Source organism: Sciurus carolinensis, chromosome 17, assembly GCF_902686445.1.
Source record: "Sciurus carolinensis chromosome 17, mSciCar1.2, whole genome shotgun sequence".
NCBI lineage: Eukaryota > Metazoa > Chordata > Mammalia > Rodentia > Sciuridae > Sciurus > Sciurus carolinensis.
The window spans coordinates 36614774-36635136 of record NC_062229.1 but is presented as its reverse complement, the minus strand read 5'-3'; the positions used below and the strand labels follow the sequence as shown (position 1 = coordinate 36635136).

Below are 20363 nucleotides of genomic sequence, written 5' to 3'. Positions count from 1 at the left end.
TTCATCAAATACTTGCATAAATATTTCAGTCTCCAAAAAAAAGGAATCAGACATGGGATCTGTCCTCAAAGAAGTGGTCTATGAGATAAAAAGGCCATGTCAGACAAATCTTGGGAGAAGTGAGGGTAGATTGGAGGGTACAATGGACACTGTCACCACCCAAAGCCATCACTGCTTCTGCGTTGCTATCCCTGTTCCTTTTTGATCTCAGGCAAGGTACTGCAAGGGAGGGGGACTCATGGGAATCTAGTCACTTGTTACCAGCCACAGGTTCCAGGGGGCATGTGAGTCAGTTCTGGCTGTGAGATAATAGGGGAAGGGTATTGGGAGCTTCCCTTCCCAAACAGTCTTGAAAGGATCCCCCATCTCTTCCTCTTCCAAAGGGAACATCGATATGGAAACGCAACACTTCAAATTACATTTATGAGTATGCAACCATGAAGCGACCAGCCTAAGGATGTACGTCAACAGCAGGGATGATGGAAGAAACTGTCTTCAAAGTCATTGTGATTGTATACCAAACCAGAACCACCTGCTGCCAGAATTCTTGAGAAAGTTAAGTTCATCATTGCTTGAGCTACTAAGCGCTAGATTTTACATTATTTGCAGCTGAGAGAATCCTGTCCAATACAGGAAATTTGGTATAAAGGGCACCAACTTGGAAGAAGTCCAGATACCAGTTTCATCTCTACCACTGACTAGTTCTGTGATGTGTGGCCAGTTAGCCACTCCAGTGTGGGCAGTGGCCACTTGACCCCTAAATAGTGTTCTAAGATTTAGTGATTCAGAGACCATGCTTCAGAGAACCTGGGGAAAAGATGTAACTAAACCGGTGATGGAATGAGGGGTGGTGTGGGGAGGGTAACCCTATCAACCACAAACCTACTTGTAACGAATTTTGAGTATAATGTGCAGCATTTCCTATGCAGCAAACATTTGGAATTAAATTCTGAGGAAAATCAGCAAAGGGATTTTCAATCTTTTAAGTTAGTGACCATCACTCCTTAGTCAAACTGTTGACAACCAATACATGTGCAAGCATTTTGAACAAACCTATAAGATTGAAATTTTGTGTTAAAAGAATTATCTAAGGGATTAAAACAACATATATCTCATGTTTCTTAAATACATCAACACCCCATTAACATTCTTAATCAACATCTACATATGCCTTCATGTGTCATGAAAGTAAAGACTAGGTGGTGGTTAGAATGGGTTTGAGGGGATTGTCCTGGCCAGGCTTGAACTTGAAGCCATGGTATTTCAAATTGACAGTTTTATATGTTAAGGATTCAAAAGTCCAGTACTAAAATGACAACTCAACCAAAAGGAAAATCCTTCCTGGGGGAGCACTCAGCTAAGTCTTTTATAACCACCCTCCTTTATTCTTAAAACTATCTTCCTCCCTTGTAGAGGAGGGAATTCTACCTTATTTATTTGAAAACTCAATTGTGAAAATTCCTAACCAAAGTCCAACTGGCTAATATATATGCCAATCAAGTGCTCTGTGCAGATGGACGTTAGGAGAGGTCTTTCTAAACCTGCTAGATCTGCAGGCACGGGGCTGGGGTCTCTTGACAGCACTGCTGGCACTGTGATCCCGATGCTTAACTGGGCAAAGTTCCTCCCTGGAACAACTGATGAGGAGGTTGTTGAGAGCAGACAGTGTGATCCAGGGCACAGGCTGCAGTGGATCCTGACGGTACGGATTCTCCTGAGGCCAGGGAAGATGTCTCCACACCAAATATTTGTTTCAAATATTTGACACTTCTTCATCACTGCCCTTTTACCACCTTCTCATGAAGGATTTGAGGAATTTTTTAAAGTTTATCAGATGTGGGCTGGTGATGTAGCTCCGTGGTAGAGGACTTGCCTAGCATGCATGAGACCCTGGGTTCCATCCCACGCACCACAAAAATCAACAAATAATAGTTACCCAGTGTTCAACTAGTTAATGGAAAAGATGTGGATCCCATGGCTACCACTCACAAAAAGGACAGGCTGGTGTGACCCATGTGACAATATGGGTGAACTGCAGATGCACGATGCTAATAGCGGAAGCCCAACACCGAGGGCGGCGAACTGCAGGATTCCATTCCCATGGCTTCCGGGAAATGCAAAGCTATCGGGACAGGGAAACATTAGTGGTTTCCAAACGCTAAGGGCAAGAGCTGACCGTCAAGGGACACAAGGGAATTGTGGGTGAAAGAACTCCTCTACACCTTGATGGGTTAAAACTGATAGAATTGCACTTTTAACAGTGAATTATGTCTCAATAAATGACTTTATTATGAATTATGCCTCAATAAATGACTTTAAAAAGTTAAGATTTGACCCTCAGATACGTCCTCATGTTATGTATGAGGTGCCACTCAGGATGGGTCACTGTGTTGCCCTGCATTATCTTGCACCCAGAGCCCAGCCAGCTGTGATGGGGTGCTGAAGAGAACCCACTCAGGGATTCCAACAGAAGGGAACGTGATATGGGAACTCCGTGCTTACAGAATCACTGAAAGGACTGGAGGAGAAGTCAGGGGTCCCTTAGACCTTTAAATTCAAGGACACACCATTGTGGACAGCCTTTATGAAGCTCCTTCCCAGTCACCACAGCAGCTTCTTGCACCCAGGCAGGTGAGACCAAGTCCCCAGAGCAATGCGTCTGACCACGTCTCTGAACACTCAGGACCTTGCCTGCCGGGAGCACAGCAGAAGGAACTTGATCTTCCAAAACTCACACACATGCATCTCATTGTTACACAGTTCGAAACCCACTGTAAAGAGAAGTTGTGGACATGCAGTTGTTAGGTTTCCAATCTCTCCATCAAGAGGGTGGAAAGATCAGCATCCTATAGGAATGCAGCCACAACAATGTTTATGGCAGCTCAATTCCCAGTAGCTCAGCTATGGACCCATCCTAGGTGCCCTTCAACAGATGAATGGATAAAGAAAACGTGGTACATATACACAATGGAATATTACTCAGCCTTGAAGAAAAATGAAATCATAACATTTGCTACTAAATGGATGGAAAAACCAAAGGCTGAATGTTCTCTGATACGCAGATGCTAACTCACAATAAGCAGGGGTGAAGAGGGAATAGAAATTCACTGCATTAGACAAAGAGGAATGAAGGGAAGGGAGGGGCAGGGGATGGGCATAGGAAAGACAGTAGAATAAATCAGACATAACTATCCTATGTTCACACAGGAATACGTGACCACTGTAACTCCACATCATGTACAACCATGAAAATGGGAAGTTATACTCCATGAATATATAATACATCACAATACATTCTACTGTCATGTACAACTAAAAAGAATTTAAAAAATTAAAAAAGAAGAGGGTGGAAGGGGGCTGGGGTGGGACTCAGTGGCAAAACACATGCTTATTAGCAGGTGTGAAGCCCGGGGTTCTATCCCCAGCACAGCTGCACACACACAGGATAGAGTGAAGGTTGAAAGCCTGTCCACACTGCCTACCCTAGTCCCCGTTCTCATCCTAAAACAAGGCATTCTTCAAAGGAAGCACAATATAAACCTTCTGTCTAAGCTTCAGTTTCCAATGGTGTTACGGAGTTGGACACCTGTTTTACTAATGGAAGAAACCAAAGTCCTAGCTCACTTCATTATGGAAGCATATTTCATTTTCATATTTAGTTTTAGCCCCAGCAGAATAAAATGTTAAGATTACTGCATTCAACCACAGCTCCTTTCTCATTCACATATTTGATACACACCATTCGTCAAGCTTTTGTTCCACTGGGAATCAAGCAGACCAAATTTAAAAACACATTGGTTTTCCCAATGTAGGTTATTTTATGGTGAGCCAGAACCAGCAGAGGTGGTACCTTTTGCATTCTAATTGTCATCCTCCCAAAACCTAAAACATGATCAAAATGACAAACCAGGAGAAAATAATTTAGCTAAAATATAATAACTACAATTCTATTCTTTAAAATTAGTTCCCCACCCATTGCTCACATAAGTAACAATATTCTTTATACCAAAGGGTTAAAGAATCTCCTAAGGAATTTTCAGCCTTTAGGAATTTCACTTCACCCCTTCCTTATTTCTCCAGACTGTACAGAAGGGAGACTATGGAAACACTTTCCTTTTTTGTGTGTGTGCAGGAGGGGGACCGGAGTTGAACCCAGAGGATTTTTACCACTGAGGCACGTCTCCAGACCTTTTTTATTTTGAGACAGGGTCTCACTAAGGTGCTTAGGGCCTTGCTGAGTTGCTGAAGTTGGCTTTGAACTTGCAATCCTCCTGCCTTAGTCCCCTGAGTTCTTGGGATTACAGGCATGTGCCACCATGCCCAGCACATTCTCCTTTGACAGGAAAACCATCAGATGAATTTTGCTAGCTTCAACTATTAAGACAAAAAAACACCAAGCACAATGGCCTAAAAAATAAAAATAGTATCCAACAAACAGTAGCTTTTTGGGTTTAGAGAATTGACTACCAGCATTGTCCTTGGGAAAAAAGAGGGAAATCTTTGCAAAAGAACTCTAATTATCCCTTCTCAGAAAACCATCAAAACACCATCATACCCGCGAGTCTCTCACTGCTAGAAGGAATTACTGAATGCTATCTTACATTGCTCTGACAAAGGGATAAAGGGCAACAACAACAACCAGAAATTAATGACTATTCTTAACTTAATGGAAAACACTTTTCTCCTTTAGGGCATTTATTAAAAGTTGAACTTGGGAGCTGGTTATTTCTGATGAATAATTATATACTATCATCTGCCAATGCTGCTGACTGGCATAGCAAAGGAGGCAACAATTTTAGATAAAAACAGACCTGGCCCCTCGACCCTCAGGGGTCGAAGCAGCATCTGTCTGAGGAAATCAGGAGAAACACTGAGGAGGAATTGCAGGAAACATCACCAGCCCTAACAAGTATGCTTACCAGGTTGTAAGCCCCTGTTAGGTGCCCAAGAATGGTGCTGGGGATGAGAAACCAAAAGGTGATCGATTACAGAAGATCTAATAACTCGCTTGCCTTCTCCTCCAATTTCTCGCTAGAGTGAAGCTTTAAATATGTTCATTATGGTATGAAACCCCCCTCCTCAAGTTTCTTTTGGGGGAGTGGGGGGAGAATGAAAGAGATTGTATTTTTTCCCAATGCTTTCACAGTTAAGCACCCTGTCCTCAAACGCCAACCCACCCAGTCTCCAAAAGGAGACAGCAAGCCTCCTGCCATTTACAGTCACAGACTTACCGTGCAATTCACTTACACATCGGCCACATGCCTTTTTTTTTTTTTTCCCAGCCTGAAGCTCCTTACACAGTTACAGGCCAAATGCCTTTCAAAATCCACATCCTCTATTTGCTTGGCACCCTGGCTGAGGTCCCTTGAAGAAGCTAATGAAACATGTGTAGACAGACTGATACTGCCTTCGTGAGAGTCAAGCTAAGTCACAGTCAGAGAATATAAGCACAAGAAGCCTGAAGAAAAAGTGCCATTGATAACCAAGAGTATCTGATGGAAGAAAACCGCGCCAGAGCTTTCAACCTGACAACGCAGATATTCTGAGTGTCTCGCCATTTGGGGGCTAAAATGATTTCAATTAAGAGCCCCCTCTAATGAATGTCTCATCCCAGTTCTAGAGACCATCTCGAGAGCGAACGTGCACCACAGGAAAAAGAGTCACACATCCACTGTAGACACAAGGTGAAATTGGCAAAAGGAATCACTGCCTTGGCTCCCTTCCAGCTGCCCTCAGAGGCAGAGTCGGGAGCGCCCAGCCGTGGTGACAGATGGCAGAGTTGTGAGCCTGCTGGAGCCTCGCCAGTGGTCAAGGTCTGCGTGGGCTGCTCCTCCGTGACAAGGCAGGTACTCATCCTCTGCAGTCTGAACCCAGGCTGCGGGTCAACATCCCCACGGAGATTCGGCCACCACCCACGACCCCGGCCTGGTTCAGTAGCATGCGGGAGTCGAGCGTGTGAGGCAGGGGCTTGGATCAGCACGGACCACGCAAAGAAGCCATTGCTCAGGGGAGCGACATAATATATTGTAACTGCTCCCATCATGTCAATAGGCATCATTTTAATGGGTCTGTTAGGATTTCTCCCACTTGAAGTTAAAAGGACTCCCATTTCCATGAAAATAGGAGATTCCTCATGGATAGGATCACAATTCACCCATGGCAGCAGCCAGACACAAGAACAAGACGAGTGCCAGGCGTGCACAGAGCTGCTTTTGTCTCTCCCGGCAACTTCCCTTTGGTAATTTGTCTCCTCTTAAAACAAAGATGAGCAAGTTACAAATATAATCACTGTACTTCTGATCAAGCGCTAGATACCACAAGCCATGAATGGGCTGAGAGAGGACAGCTGGCTTACCTCTGGCTCAGGTGGGAAGGTTTGCTCGTCTTCAGTGGAGTTTGGTAAAATGGCCCAGGTTATGTTGGCACTGGCTGATGGCAAAGAGCCAAGTGTCCCATTTTTCAGCTGCTCTGTGGAATGTGACTTGGGCCCGTGCCATCCCAGGATGTTCTCTGAAATAAAGACCTAGAATGATGCCAAGTATTGAAAGTATCCAAATTAAACGTTCATAGCTTGTGAAATATCACTACCTCACTGCAGGAGGAGACCTGCTCAAAATGGGTCCAAGGTCACAGAGGGTGGGGCTTGTTTGGAATGAGGTACCACGTGGAGGTTCTGATCACGTACTTATGAGCTCCCTTCTGCACATCAGGATCAGATTCATCACAATTTGTTTCTCTCCCCAACTCTGGGCAGAAGCATTGCTGCTTTATCAACACCAGATAAAGATGTTTTTCTAATGCAGTCTTTTGAATATGTTTTTAAATATTTATGAAAAAAGCCAAAAGTCAGATTTCATCAAAAAGAGTTCACTCATAATGTGGTTTAAATGCCAATGGCCATCATCATCATGGCTCAGAAAAGATGCGTGTGGCGGTTACACAACACCATCCCAGCCATCAGACATGACCCGTGCACAGTATGCAGGAAGCCCCACCACTCAGAACCGACATACTCATTCCACCAGGAATTTCTATAGGGGCTGTGGTTGTAGCTCAAAGATAGAGTGCTTGCCTAGCATGTGTGAGGCACTAGGTTCGCTCCTCAGCACCTCATAAAAATAAAGGTATTAAAAATACAGCAACATTAAAAAAAAAGAATTTCTATAAACACCCATCTGGTAAACCAAGAGCATTTTTATAACCCAACTCAACCTCTAAGAGGAGCAAGGAAAGACTTTCTCCTCTGATAGTATTAAGGGTCATGTGTTACTATAGACTTTTTCTATGCTCATCAACAGGGACAGGAGTAGCCAGAAGTGGACTTCTTTACCCCTAGCAATTCCGCCATAAGAATAAACAGGCCTCACTCTCAGCTGATTTGCACTCTGGAGGTTGTCCTCCATGGAGGATCACAGATAAATGCAAGAGAGAGGCTGAAGTTGAGGCTCACCCACGTGAGTTAGAACTCAACCTTTTCAGGGTCTCAGGTATTGCATTCCTAAAGCAATCCTATCTGGAAGCCCTGTGCTGGAGTCACTCACAGAAAAGTCTACAAGTATCCCAAACTTTTAACACACCAAGGAAATCTAGCTGATGGAAGCAAAACGACAGGGCAGAGGTGAAAGGCTGTACGTGTGTACCCGCATAAGTGTTGACCTTTGCGCTCCTATTCAACTCAAGTACATTTTTATACAAAAAAAATACCTTTCTGAATGTCAAGTATCGGATCATATAACTCTGCTGCTTAAGCCTCAAGTGTCTTCCTATCGCAACTGAAATAAAACCCAAACTGCCTGGCTTTCCTCTTGGGGCTGAGAGCCTGCAGCCTCACTTCATTCTCCTCTCCCTGTGCCACTAGGCTCCAGTCCCACTGGTACTTTTTCCATTTCTCGAATGAGCCAAGTTCATTGCAATCTTAAAGCCCCTACACATGCCGCTCCTCCAGTCCTCCTGCAGGTGGGAGGTGGTCTTGCGGGTAAGCCCAGGGTCAGCTCAGCATTGCTTGCTCAGAGAGCTGGGACCTCTCCAGCCACAGCCCAGCTGCAAAGGCATCCCTGTCATATGGCTGCTTACTCTCTTCCCAGGACTCACTCATCTACTTCTTGGTTATTTTTCTCTCCTCTCTGGAATGCCAGCTCCTTGAAGGCACTTGTGCCCTTGCTCATGGTTGTGATCCCAGTACCTAGAACATGATCTAGCAGAGTATGTGCCCGCTGCATATTTGATGAATGACTGAATGACTGTTAAGACATTCAGAAAGCAAATTTCACCAAGAGTGAGTTTCATAACCACCTAAAAATAGAAAAATTCTGAAATGGCAGAAAGTAGAATGTTGGTGCTAGGGGTTGGGGAGTGGGTGGGAAGTGGGAGTCATTGATTGATGGGTACAAAGCTTCTGTTTTGCAAGATGAAAGAGCACTGGAGATCAGTTGCACAACAATGTGAACACATTAACACTACAGATATGCACATATAAAAATGGTTAAGATGGCACGTTACTATTTTTTTAAATGACAAAAAAAAAGGGGGGCCTCTATACAGCAGCCCTTGAGGTCATTTAAAAACAGGTAAAAACGCAAAACACTAAACCCAAAGGCTATAGGTAGAAGACTAAAACATGAGAGGAATCTTCATAAATAATGGAACTGGACTAAGAAAACCAGGCCAGGATTTGAAACACCCATCTTGCTATAGAAGGACAGACACTTACCTGTCCTGTTGACTGACTCCAGCCTCAGAGACCTGGAATTGGATTAGACCTTAAATATTGGTTGGCTAGTCCACAAATATAGGAGTACAATTTTAAAATTTATTTTATCACACAAGTAGTAAACATCCTTTTGAACAAGTTAGGAAATTTTAAAAAGTACTAGGGGGGAAATTAGATTTGCATAAGTACTCAGGGCAATGTTCTCCTCCATTATTCTGACATCCTGATTCTGTCCTTCCCTCCCCTTAATAACCATTGTCCAGAGATGGCTATCAGGACCCAAATGGATGGTGGTGAACTACAACCTGGGACAAAGACCAGGATGTAAAAGTAGCAATGCATGCTGGGAATGTAGTTTTCTGTGTACTCTGTAGATTCTAAAGGTTTAAGAACAAGTGAATAAACACAAGAGAAAAGCCCATCTCAAACCAGTTCAACTTCTCTAAAAAATGATCACGGGTTTAGGAGTCTGGACAGACCTGACTTATTTGGGGATGAAATAGAAAAGTTACAAAATGAAGTGAATGAAAAGAACTGTACAGAGTTTGTGAAAAGAAATATCCTCAAAAAAGGCTTAGAGAAAGAATACTTCTAAAATTTCTAATGTAAACTGTCAGAGAAAACACCAGGAAAGGTGTATCCTCAGCCTAATACAAATAAAGCAGTCTCTGTGAAACAAGAACAGGAAGTCAGAAGAAGAAAACAGGCTGAGGTAAAAAGGAAGATCAATGTATCAAGGAATTAATGAGGAGGAAATATTCATAGTTAAGATTAACAGGAAAAACTGGAATCAAAATCAATACTAGAATGTCAAACAAGCAGTGCATTGAGATAAGGAAGGTCTACTGATGCACACGTACAAAGGACACAGACAACAATCATGGCACAGAAAGTAATAGAGATGATACAAAACAAAAGAGATCAGACTAATGAAACAGAAACAACAAAAAACAAAACCAGCAAAGAAATGTGTCCTGAGCTGCCTGGAGTCCTTTGAGGCGATGGAAAGGATCCACCACATTCCAGCAAAATTGATGGGAAGAAATTCACACTTTGACACAGTTTGGCGATGTTTTGTAAGCTTTTCATTACTGAAACTTGAAACGCATACAAAAGTAGACAGAATGGCATAATGAACCCCCAGCTCATGAAGTTTAGCAATGTTTTTGAATAACAAGAATAAACAGAAAAATTTTCCAATCATGTAGGCAGAAAAATGAGAACTACTTTAAAGGGGAAAAATTAGGTGAATCTTTAATTTCACTAAGACACTAAATGCCAGGAGATGAACAAACAGGACAATGCAAATAAAAGTCTACAGATTTGGAATGGGGTAGGGGTTGGGGGTTAATGGTCATTTCCTGCCCAGTTATGGTTCCTCTGGTAAAAATGGCCAACTTTTATTGAACTTTTACTAGCCACTGAAGACAACTGTACCCACTTCATGTGTACAAATTCAACCACTGGTAATGGAGACCCCATGAGGTATACTACTGTGCCCACTTGACAGATGAAGAAACAGAGGCATAAGAGCTGGAAGGTATTAGAGTCAGGATTACACACAGGCAGCCTGGCCTATCTTCCTGTACCTTATGCTTCTCCATATAACTGCAAAGACCCAGAAGAGATTCTACCTTCTCGGAGGAAAAAACTACTGGAAAACATTTACCAACAAAGGTAAGCAGCAGAATGAGGAATTCAACAACAGGGAGAAATGTGCAAAGGTACCAGTGGTGAGCCACAGAGTAAGTATGGCACAGCGTGGGGCAGGCCAGGACTTTTCAAAGACACTCGCCCTGGTGCGAAAGTATAAAGAGTACCAAGAAACGCAGCCATGAAGGCAAATGGTATTTTTAACATAATTTTTTAATGGAAAAATGGGAGGGGGTGTCAGTCAGACTTGGTCTCACATGCCTATCCCTAATTCCCACCCTGTTGGAGGATGCTGCCTGCTATGAACTGAATGCTTATGTCCCCCTAAATTCACATGCTGTAGTCCTAAACTCCAATGTAACTGGATTTGGAGTCAGGCTTTTACAGAAGTAGTGAAGGTTTTATGTGAGGTCATGAAGCGGGGCCCCAATCCAGTAGGATTCATCTCCTTAAATGATGGAGGAAACCAAGCTCGCTCTCCACCCACACACACCCAGAAAGGCCATATGAAGGTAGCAAGAAGGTGGCCATCAGCAAGCCAGGAAGAGAGACTCCACCAGCAACCAAACTGGCTGCAACCTGGATCTTGTACTTCTCACCTCCAGAACTGTGAGAAGTGAATTTCTGTTGCTGAAGCCACCCAGGCTATGGTTTTTGTTATAGTGGCCCAAACTGACTGGGATACTGTCTTGGTGTAAAATTTTGATATTTTATTCATCATGGATTTTTTTGCATTAATTTTGATCTAAAAATGTCTTGCACTAAAGTATCATTTATCTTACTTACGGAGATTTTTGGAACTCCTTAAATTCTGTACCCTTTCAAGGAGGGTGTTACACTCATCCTTGTCCCAGCCTTGGAATGGACTATGTATAATTTCCTGAACATGGCTATATAACTCAATATCACAGACAAAATTATTTTAAAAGAGAATTAGTCATCACACATTATGTAAACAGCATACTAATATTAAAATATTAACAGTAGAGCACTTCCCTGGCAAGCGTGAGGTCTTGGGTTTACTCCTTAGCACTGCCAAAACAAAGAAAAAATTATCATTAGCAAGAGCCTACATATTATAGCACCAAAAATTTAGTAAGTGAATTGGGAAAGCAGAGGAAATTATAGTGTACTCTGTCTTCATCATGAAGGAGTCAAAAAGCATGTCATCCTTGACTTTGATGACTATAAAAATAGGTTTAAGAAGGCTTGTGACAATCTTAATGCAACTACTACTAGTGTGTGTGTGTGTGTGTGGGGGTGTGGGTGTGTGTGTGTGTGTGTGTGTGTGTGCGCATGTACATACATAATATTTTCCCCCAAGCACTAAAGAAAAGTAAAAGAATGTAAACTGTATTGCAAAATCATATGGGGAAATAAAAGCACTTTATAAGATTTTTAAAAAGCCTAAAGAAAAGCCAACCAATCTTTAAGGGCAAAGGTTTGACTGCAGAACCGCTGTGAGAGCTACAGAGTCTCCACCCAGAGGCCTGTCACAGGCCTCCTGGAAAGCCCTCCCTCCTCCTGTGGCACAGGGACTGCTAGCCTCCCAGGTTCAGTAAACATAAAAGGAGTTTCTAAGATAGAGGGAGACTGGCATCTACAAACTTTGAAACCACAGGCCTACCTGTGATGGAAAACCAGGGTGTCAGTGCCCCAGGGCTTTCTTTAGGGAGAAGTCTACACTCAAAAACTTTGGAGAGTGTTTTTTAAAAAAATCCACCCATCCGAGATAGTCTGCAACACTCGTTTTTCCCTTCACCCACTGTCTTGTTCACTGAAGGAATCGGCACGTTTCTCTCTTGGCTTTTAAACATCAAGGAAGGTAGTCAACTGCAAGTGGGATCTATTTTCACCACAGGTTAAAGGTGTTGGGAAAGACATGGTAAGAGGGGACAGAAAAAGCAAAGGAAGATTCTGGATGGTAGAAAAGAGATGCAAAAAGAGAGCGGGGAGGAGAGAGGAAGGGAGGGAGGCAGGCACAGCAGAGAAGATGCAAATGACCAGAAAAGCCAAGAAAAAAAAGTGTGTATAATAGTCACAACCCTCTCTGCCGAATCTCATCACCGGAGGATCAATGCAACTGACTTATTACCCGACACTTGCCCACAAACCTTATAAGGAAGAAAACAGTTTTGGAGGCTAAGTCAAGGAAAGCAGGTCAATTTCTGCTCTGGTTCTCCTCTCTTCAATTACACATTCCTTCGTCTTTTGTCTTCATTTACGCCCAGGGGCATCTGTGCCATGCACTGCCCCTCTGTCAGGCTCCACTGTCGTTTGTCCCGACAGCTGTGATTCCAGGGTCCTCTTCCAAGTGCACATTGACCCCATCATGCTGTTAGGGCCCAGCTCTCCCTACCACTCTACTTTCATGGGTCTGCTCTGAATCTGACTTCTGTTCCCTGAACTGAAACGTAGAAGCAAATAACCAACCCCGCACACAGACAGCACAGTACTCTGCACTTCCTACAGACTTCAAAGGTGTGGCTCACTCCCATGCGGCAACCCGCCTAGAGCACAGCCTTTTCCAACTCTGCGCATGGCTCGTGCCTGCCTTTCCGGCATACATGTGGAGGAGCACATCTGGGCTGGGAAAACGGACTCCCAGTCCCTGGTCAGCCGGGCCTTTGCCTCCTCAAGCTGCTGAAACAGTTAGCAAGAAGGGCAAGAGCACTGCAAAACTCAAGCCTGGATCAAAAAGCCAAATCACTTCATTAATTTTCATTACAAACTTCTCCATAAACAGAAGCGTTTCGGACCCGGCAGAACCTAGAGATGACATCAGAGACAGGTCTGGGAGCCACCAGGCGTAGGAGGGTGCAGAGGCACACTAAAGTATTTCCAGGTCTCAGTCCAGTTGATCAGGGAGCCACACTCAGACAAAGGTTCCCAAGACAACGTATTCTCCAGAAGACAGAGCAATACTGCCGAAGATGAAATACAAGATCGCAAATTCACTTTAAATTCAAAAAAGGAGCAGAAGAAAAAAACGGGGCAGGAAAGTCAGGAAGCACAGACTTCTAGCAAGAAGAGCACTTTTCGGGAATCTGGTGAGCTGCAAGAATCTGGGCTTTGCTGCCCACTGAACACTGAAACAAACCCCCCCCCCAGTTCTGCTATAATGAGATTTTTGACTCCCATTAACCAGCCTGGCACTTCTGAGACCTAAGCATGCTTTTATCGGTGGGTGTCAGGCAGCCACGCTACCATCAGCCTGGAGAGCCCGAGACAGTACATAAACACACTTCGTGGTGACACTTAGAAGGTCACCATATTCTCTCGATTCACTCGGTTTCAGAGCCTGGAATTCTGTTTTAATTCTGGGCAACTGGGGTGATTTGGATGCAAGATATGATTCAATCCCCCCCCATACACACAATTTGTGGCATAGATTTAAAGGATTTAAATAAACATGCACAGATTCTTTTAAACCAAAGGGATGCTGTGTTACAGGGAGTAGAACTTTTATTATTTTTTGGGGGGAGAGGAGGGTACCAGAGAGTGAACTCAGGGGCACTCAACCACTGAGCCACATCCCCATCTCTATTTTGTATTTTATTTAGAGACAGGGTCTCACTGAGTTGCTTAGCATCTCGCTTTTGCCGAGGCTGGCTCTGAACTCATGATCCTCCCGTCTCAGCCTCCAGAGCCACTGGGATTACAGGTGTGCACCACACCAGATGAGAACAACTTTTAAAGAGTCAAGCCAGGGGCTGAGATTGTGACTCAGTGGTAGAGCGCTCGCCTAGCATGTGTGAGGCACTGGGTTCAATCCTCAGAACTACATAAAAATAAAAGTAATGAGTCCATCTACAACTAAAAAAAAAAAAAAAGTCAATCCAAGTGCAGTGGCGCACATCTATAATCCCAGTGACTTAGGAGGATCACAAGTTTAAGGCCAGCCTCAGCAATTTAGCAAGGCTCTAAGCAACTTAGGAAGACCCTGTCTCAAAATAAAAATTAAAAAGAACTAGGGATGTGGGCTCAGTGGGTAAGCTCAATCCCTGGTACCAAAAAAAAAAAAAAAAAAAAAAAAAAAGATGTGGGGGAGGACCAGGAAACAAATTAGTCATCGTGAAATAGTCAAAAAGTCTGACTTCAGGGTCTCTATACTCCAACTTTTTGCCACATTTCTGGATGAAAATGTCCCAGAAGGGAAAACGGGCAAATGGGGGGTGGGGTAGAAGACATGAAGGACTTGACACCTTATCTGCTCAGTCTCCCCTCCTCCCACATCGCTGCAATCTCAACCTGTCTGAAATTCTACCATCTGAGCTTTGTCCCTTCAGGTCCTTAATACCAGAGACCCAGTGAAAATGAGGAGGGAAAAAAAAAAATTGCTAGAAACTAGCCCTAAAGAAATCATCTTTTTTAAGGGATTAATTTCAGGAATCAGAAAATGGTACGAGCTTTTACTAATGAAAGATTCTCAGAATGAGCCACCTGGTTGCAGAGCCTAGACGTTACAAGACAGGGTCAGAGAGACCACAGATGAGTCCAGGTTTAACCTGAATCTGAGCCCCACCGGGAGTCACCAAGGCTCCATCCAGATCAGAAAGTGTCAAGGAATCTGGCTGAGGCGTCCTCATTCGACTTTTTCAAGCTGAGAAGGGAGATGGAAGGGAGGAAAACAGGTTTGGGTTCCTTCGCTCTGCTCCCAAACACACACAGATCTGCCCCAGACTAGATCCTACCTGCAAACCTTTTCCTCCTGTTCACAGAGAACATTGGGGGGAAGACATGGCAAATTTAGTAGGATCTGTAGATTAGGGAATAGGGGTATATTCATGTTCATTTACCAATTTTGATCATTATGCTGTCTATTTAGGGCAGTCTTCTTTTTAAAGGAAATACACATTAGTATTTCAGAGAGAAGTTTTATCACTTCTCCAACATGATTAAAAAAAAAATCACAATATGCTTCACATTTAGATAGAGATGATAATGAAGCAAAGGTCGTAAACTGCACCATTTCAGGACTTTGAAGAGGGAGGTATGAGAGTTTTCTATACCATCCTTGCAACTTTTTTGAAGCCTGAAATTATTTTTTAAAAATAAACTTATCAGCCCTTGAGAGAACTGTGCTGCAAGACACTGTCTCCAGGCCCCATTTGGAGGACCCAGGGCCCATGGTGTGTTCTGCTCTGGCTGGAACATAGAACCCCAAGCAGGGGGAGGTATCTACAGCAGAGCCAGGAGCCTGTGTCTCACCTTGGCTCCGCCACGTAGCTGGGTGGCCTGAGGCAAGTCACTTAACTGCTCTGATTCTCAGCATCTCGTCCAAAAGATGGACATGAAATCACCTACTTTGTAAAGCTTTCAGACAACACAAAGCAAAGACCCAACATGGGAAGGACCACAACTCACTTACTGGCAGCGGGTGTCACAAAAAGAAATTCAAAATTACTCAGTCTCTGGAAAACCCACTGTGCCTTTTAATCTTCTGTGAAATAGAGGACAAAGGGCACTTGAGGAAAGTTTGAGATAGGAAGGCCAGCACCCACAGCAGCTTTACTGTCTAGTCACCTAAGCTACCTCTCCTCATCAATAGAGTGACCCCTACTCAGTGAAGCTCAATCAGGTGTCTGCTGTTCTGCTAATGACAAGACTTATTTATATATGTCATGACCAAGGCTCAAGCTGTTTTGACATTTTTTAATTTACTTATCACAAATATCTTTATATCTGCTATTGATTAATAAAGTTCCCTTCCAAAAGGACTTAAGGAAACACTGTGGTCTCTGGTTTCTGGATAAAGATCTACAGATGCTTCTGGTACATACTCCAGAGAGATCCCTAAGGGGACCTGCCAAGGATGTTGCTGCAGCTGGGTGAACAGGACAGAGAGCTGGAGGTCGTGTGTGTCCATCAGCAAGAGTGGCTGGTGAACGTGGTGGTTGGAGGGTGCTCAGAGATGGATCTTAAAGACAAACACCAAGTGCCGAGGTCACAAATGCAACGAGACATACAGTTGAGGCCAGCGAGTCTGCGAGGTGGTCCACAGTGCTCATGCGACATGTTAGATTATTCATAGAATGTTATGTTCTAATTTGTTTAAAAAAAAATTCCAAACTGGAGAGGGAGTGGGGAGGGAAGGATGAACAGAGACACATGAGGATAAAAGGACAGCTGGGTGGACAGTGGGGAAATGGATGGTTTAGAGGAGAAAGGTGAGGAGATGCACGCACCCACACACTCAGGCTGGGCAGCCTCATCCCGAACAAGACCAGCCCAGGTCTTACCTGAGGGCCCCGGCCTGTGGCTGGGTGGGCCCACCTGGTGCACGCTCTGCTGTAAGAGGTTGAGGCACTCCCCGAGGCAGCTGAGGGTGGCCGCAGAGGTAGCTTTCAGGAGCAGCAGGTCCTGGTCCAAGGCAGTGAGGGGACCGGAGCCCGGCAGGGACTCAATGGCATGCACCAAGTTCTTCTGCTGCCCTTCCACCTGGTTCATCATCTGCAGCAGGGGGAGGAGAGCAGAGTGAGGTACGGAAGTTCTCCTTTCAATAGGCGGGTGAGCCAGCACCAGTGAACCGGGGAGGGTGAGGCCGGAGCTGGCTCAGAGTGCCGCATGCACATTAGTCCTTTGATAAGATAGGCAAGCCTGGGAGAAGTCGGCCCAGGTACATTAAGTCAAACGCACTCTGACTGAAAGGGAAATTTAGGCTGTCAGAGATGAAAGGGACCACAAGTGCCAACTGAGCTTATCATCTTATAGTTCTTCAGCAGGTAAACCCGTAAGAACACATTAAGAGCACAAGGGCTCTGCTCATTCTGGACACTGTTTACTACAGAGGGTTGTCTCAGCGCTGGGCATGCTGAGGCTTTCCCTCCAATGTCCCTCCAGCGCCAACTCTTCACTCCTGGGCAGTCCTATTCCAGGGTGAAGAAATGGAAGTGAGGGGCTGCGGGTGTGGCTCAGTGGCAGAGCACTTGCCTAGCATGTGTGAGGCCTGGGTTCGATCCTCAGCACCACATATAAATAAATAAAAGTATTCTGTCCATCTCCAACAAAAGAAATGGAAATGAAATCTGGAGCTGGTATTCGTACTAAACCAATGAGGAACTATTTCACTCCCCAAAATTGCCACACACCATGTGGCTTTCTGCATCACCACCGGAGATGACAGAAGAAGAGAAAAACCAGGAATGGCATGCCGGTCCTACAACGCTGCTTACGATGTGACTCGGCTTCAAGTCCTAAGCTTGTCATAAGACTCAGTAGTCTAACTGTGTCTTTGAATTGGAAAAATCAAGGACAAAGAAATCTAAGGAGAGCTGGAAAGGGACTTTAGTGGTTATGGTGTGAAGTTCATCCTCCTCATGTTTTACAACTTATCTCATTAAACAAGATGATGTGCATAAAGTGCTCAGCACCATGTCTGGCACATAATTAGTCGTTGGAGAAGCGAGGGAGCTAAAGTGACTGCCCAAGGTCACCGAGCTGGTTGGCCTCCAAGGCAGGGACAAGCTCCTGTTTTCAGGGCTCCGTTTAAATTTTTCTACAAAAGCTGTCCTTAATTTGGAGCAACGTCTCCAGCTTTGTCACTGTCAACCCCAGAGGATACATGTCACCATCACGATGTCACCAGCTGGGAAGAAGCAACAATTCTATACAGGACTTGGATCCAAAACTTCTTCCACATTTAGCCCTTTTTCTGGGGAGGGGGAACCCTACTATTTTCTATCATTTGGTATAGTCGCTTGCTTTAAAAAAGTTCCTCCCTTGCAAGTCTGCTTTTCAACGCAGGTGTCATTGCATCAAAATGATTTCTTAAAGAGTCAGTGTTGTATGCATGCTATAGACATGGCTAGGAATGTTCTCACTTTACAGTGCACACCCACAATCTGGTCTTTTGAATTATTCCTTTTTTTTTTTCTTTGTCAGATTACACAGGGTGTCCAATTAAGCCATTCTGGTTCCTACAATAGCATGTAGAGCATAGTAGGGGCTCAACAGTATTTATTACTCCTTCCAATTTTTGCTGGAAAATCACCTTCTCAAGAAAGCTTCCCAAACCACCTCATTTCAAACCGTACCTCCAGCTTGTGCCCCAAACCTCCTGACTGGTTTTAGTTTTGTCAGTAGCATTTATCACCTTCCAACTTAACTTGCAAGGTACTGATTTATTATGTTCAGTTATGCTACTGTGAAAGTAGGGATCATTATCTCTGTGGTCCACTGAATCCCAAGTATAGTGAGTATCTATTGAATGAATGAATCCCAATCTTACTATTCTCTTGCTGAAGTGCAAGAGAATCCATTCATGACACAAAGTCCATAGAAACCATTATATTCCAAAAGCATAAGAGTATTAAAGATTTAGTAAAGACAAGACCTTTGTTATCAGTTTAAGCTTGCCAAGAAATATTGCCTGGTTAAGTTTAATTTCAAAAAGATAAATTGCCTATGTGTTCACTGATCACCAAGTATATGTATAACTGCTACAGTTAGGGAAAAGAGGATTTCAAGCTATTTGTCGTCGTCAGCATTTTTTTTGCAAATACTTACCATAAAACCTTGTCTTTGAAAAGTGATGTGTTGAAAAAAAGAACATAACGATGAAATGTATAATACATTATGTTTTTGACTATTATGCATGATGCCATAATGCTTAAGAGGTGAGTAAAATCAAGCCATTAACTGTGGAATACATTCATTTTTAATCAACAAAACGAACTAACTATATTCCAATTATATAGTATGAATAAATTCTTGTTATTTCACAAGCAAAAGCTATTATGTAAATTTGAGGTAATAAAACTACAAAATTGGCTTACGGAATGTTCTTTCCTATTGCAACAGAGGCACGTGCCCAGAGATGGATCTACGCACCAGCTTTCCAAAATTCATTCAACAGTGTTTACTGTAAGCCTGTGGCCTGTGCCAGAGCAGAATGGCCTTTTAGAACAGGCATGTGGAGATGGCCCTGGAGTAGTTTAAGGGGTTACAGTGAAGAATGTCGGCTCCAAGTGGGTGGGATGCAGGAGGGCTAGATGCCTCACAAGTTGGCTCAGACAGACAACAGTGCTTCACTGCCAACCTGGGGTGGTGGCCCACACTTATCTAATCCCAGCCACTTGGGAGGCTGAAGCAGGAGGATCACAAGTTCAAGGCCAGCCTCTGCTACTTACTGTCTCAAAAATCAAAAATCAAAAGGCCTGGGAATGTAGCTCAGTGGCAGAGTGCCACAGGGTTTAATGCCCAATATAGGGAGGTGGAGGGGAAGCACTTTGGTGCCTAAAATGCCAACAGTGCCCACACTTGAACAACTCTTTGCAAGAGACTTAACCAGTAACCAGGCATCTCATGGCTTTCAACATCTTTCTTGGTACACTGAGCCAAGCATATTGACTGGCACACAGTAGTCGTTTCCTCAAAATGATTTTCCTGTGAGATGTGAAACAGAACTCTGGTTTTCTTTTTCTTTTTTTTTTTTTTTTTGGGGGGGGTGGGCAGGGTAGAGAGTGCTGGGGCACTCTACCACTGAGTTACATCCCAGTCCTTTTTGTGTGTGGGTGTGATACTGGGATTTGAACCCAGAGGCACTTAATCACTGAACCACATCCCTAGCCCTTTTATTTTTTGAGATGGCCTTGCCAAATTGCTGAAGCTGACCTCAAACTTGGAATTCTCCTGCCTCAGCCTCCTTAGCTGCTGGGATTACAGGCATGCACCACTGTGCCCAGCTATCCCAGTCCTTTCTAAGATGGGGTCTCACCAACTTGCCCCGGTTGATCTCGAACTTGGGATACTCCTACCTCAGACTCCCAAGTAGCTGTGATTACAGGTGTGTGTCACCATGCCCAGACACAACTCTAGCTTTTAATGACAAAATTAATGCCCATCTTCACTTTACATTAGCTTCATCAGACACCAAAAGACACTTAATGAACCCTTAAAAGAAATGTAGGCTTCCTGACCTACAGGTATACCACATTTATTCTTGTTCACATTTGCTCAGACTGGGAGGCACTTGATGAAGAGTACTTATTAGACTTTG

At 43.9% G+C, this 20363-nt stretch overlaps 1 protein-coding gene across 2 annotated transcripts in view; it reads right to left on the bottom strand.

The window, feature by feature from the left end:
• Osbpl10 (oxysterol binding protein like 10) overlaps positions 1-20363 on the bottom strand; it is a 281475-nt gene that overhangs the window by 61159 nt on the left and 199953 nt on the right. For both annotated transcript variants that reach the window (XM_047531595.1, XM_047531594.1), the window contains 2 exons: positions 16606-16816; positions 6356-6510 (listed from right to left, as the gene is read on the bottom strand). In XM_047531595.1, coding sequence (XP_047387551.1) covers positions 6356-6510; positions 16606-16816 — 366 coding nt within the window. The remainder of the gene's footprint in view (positions 1-6355; positions 6511-16605; positions 16817-20363) is intronic.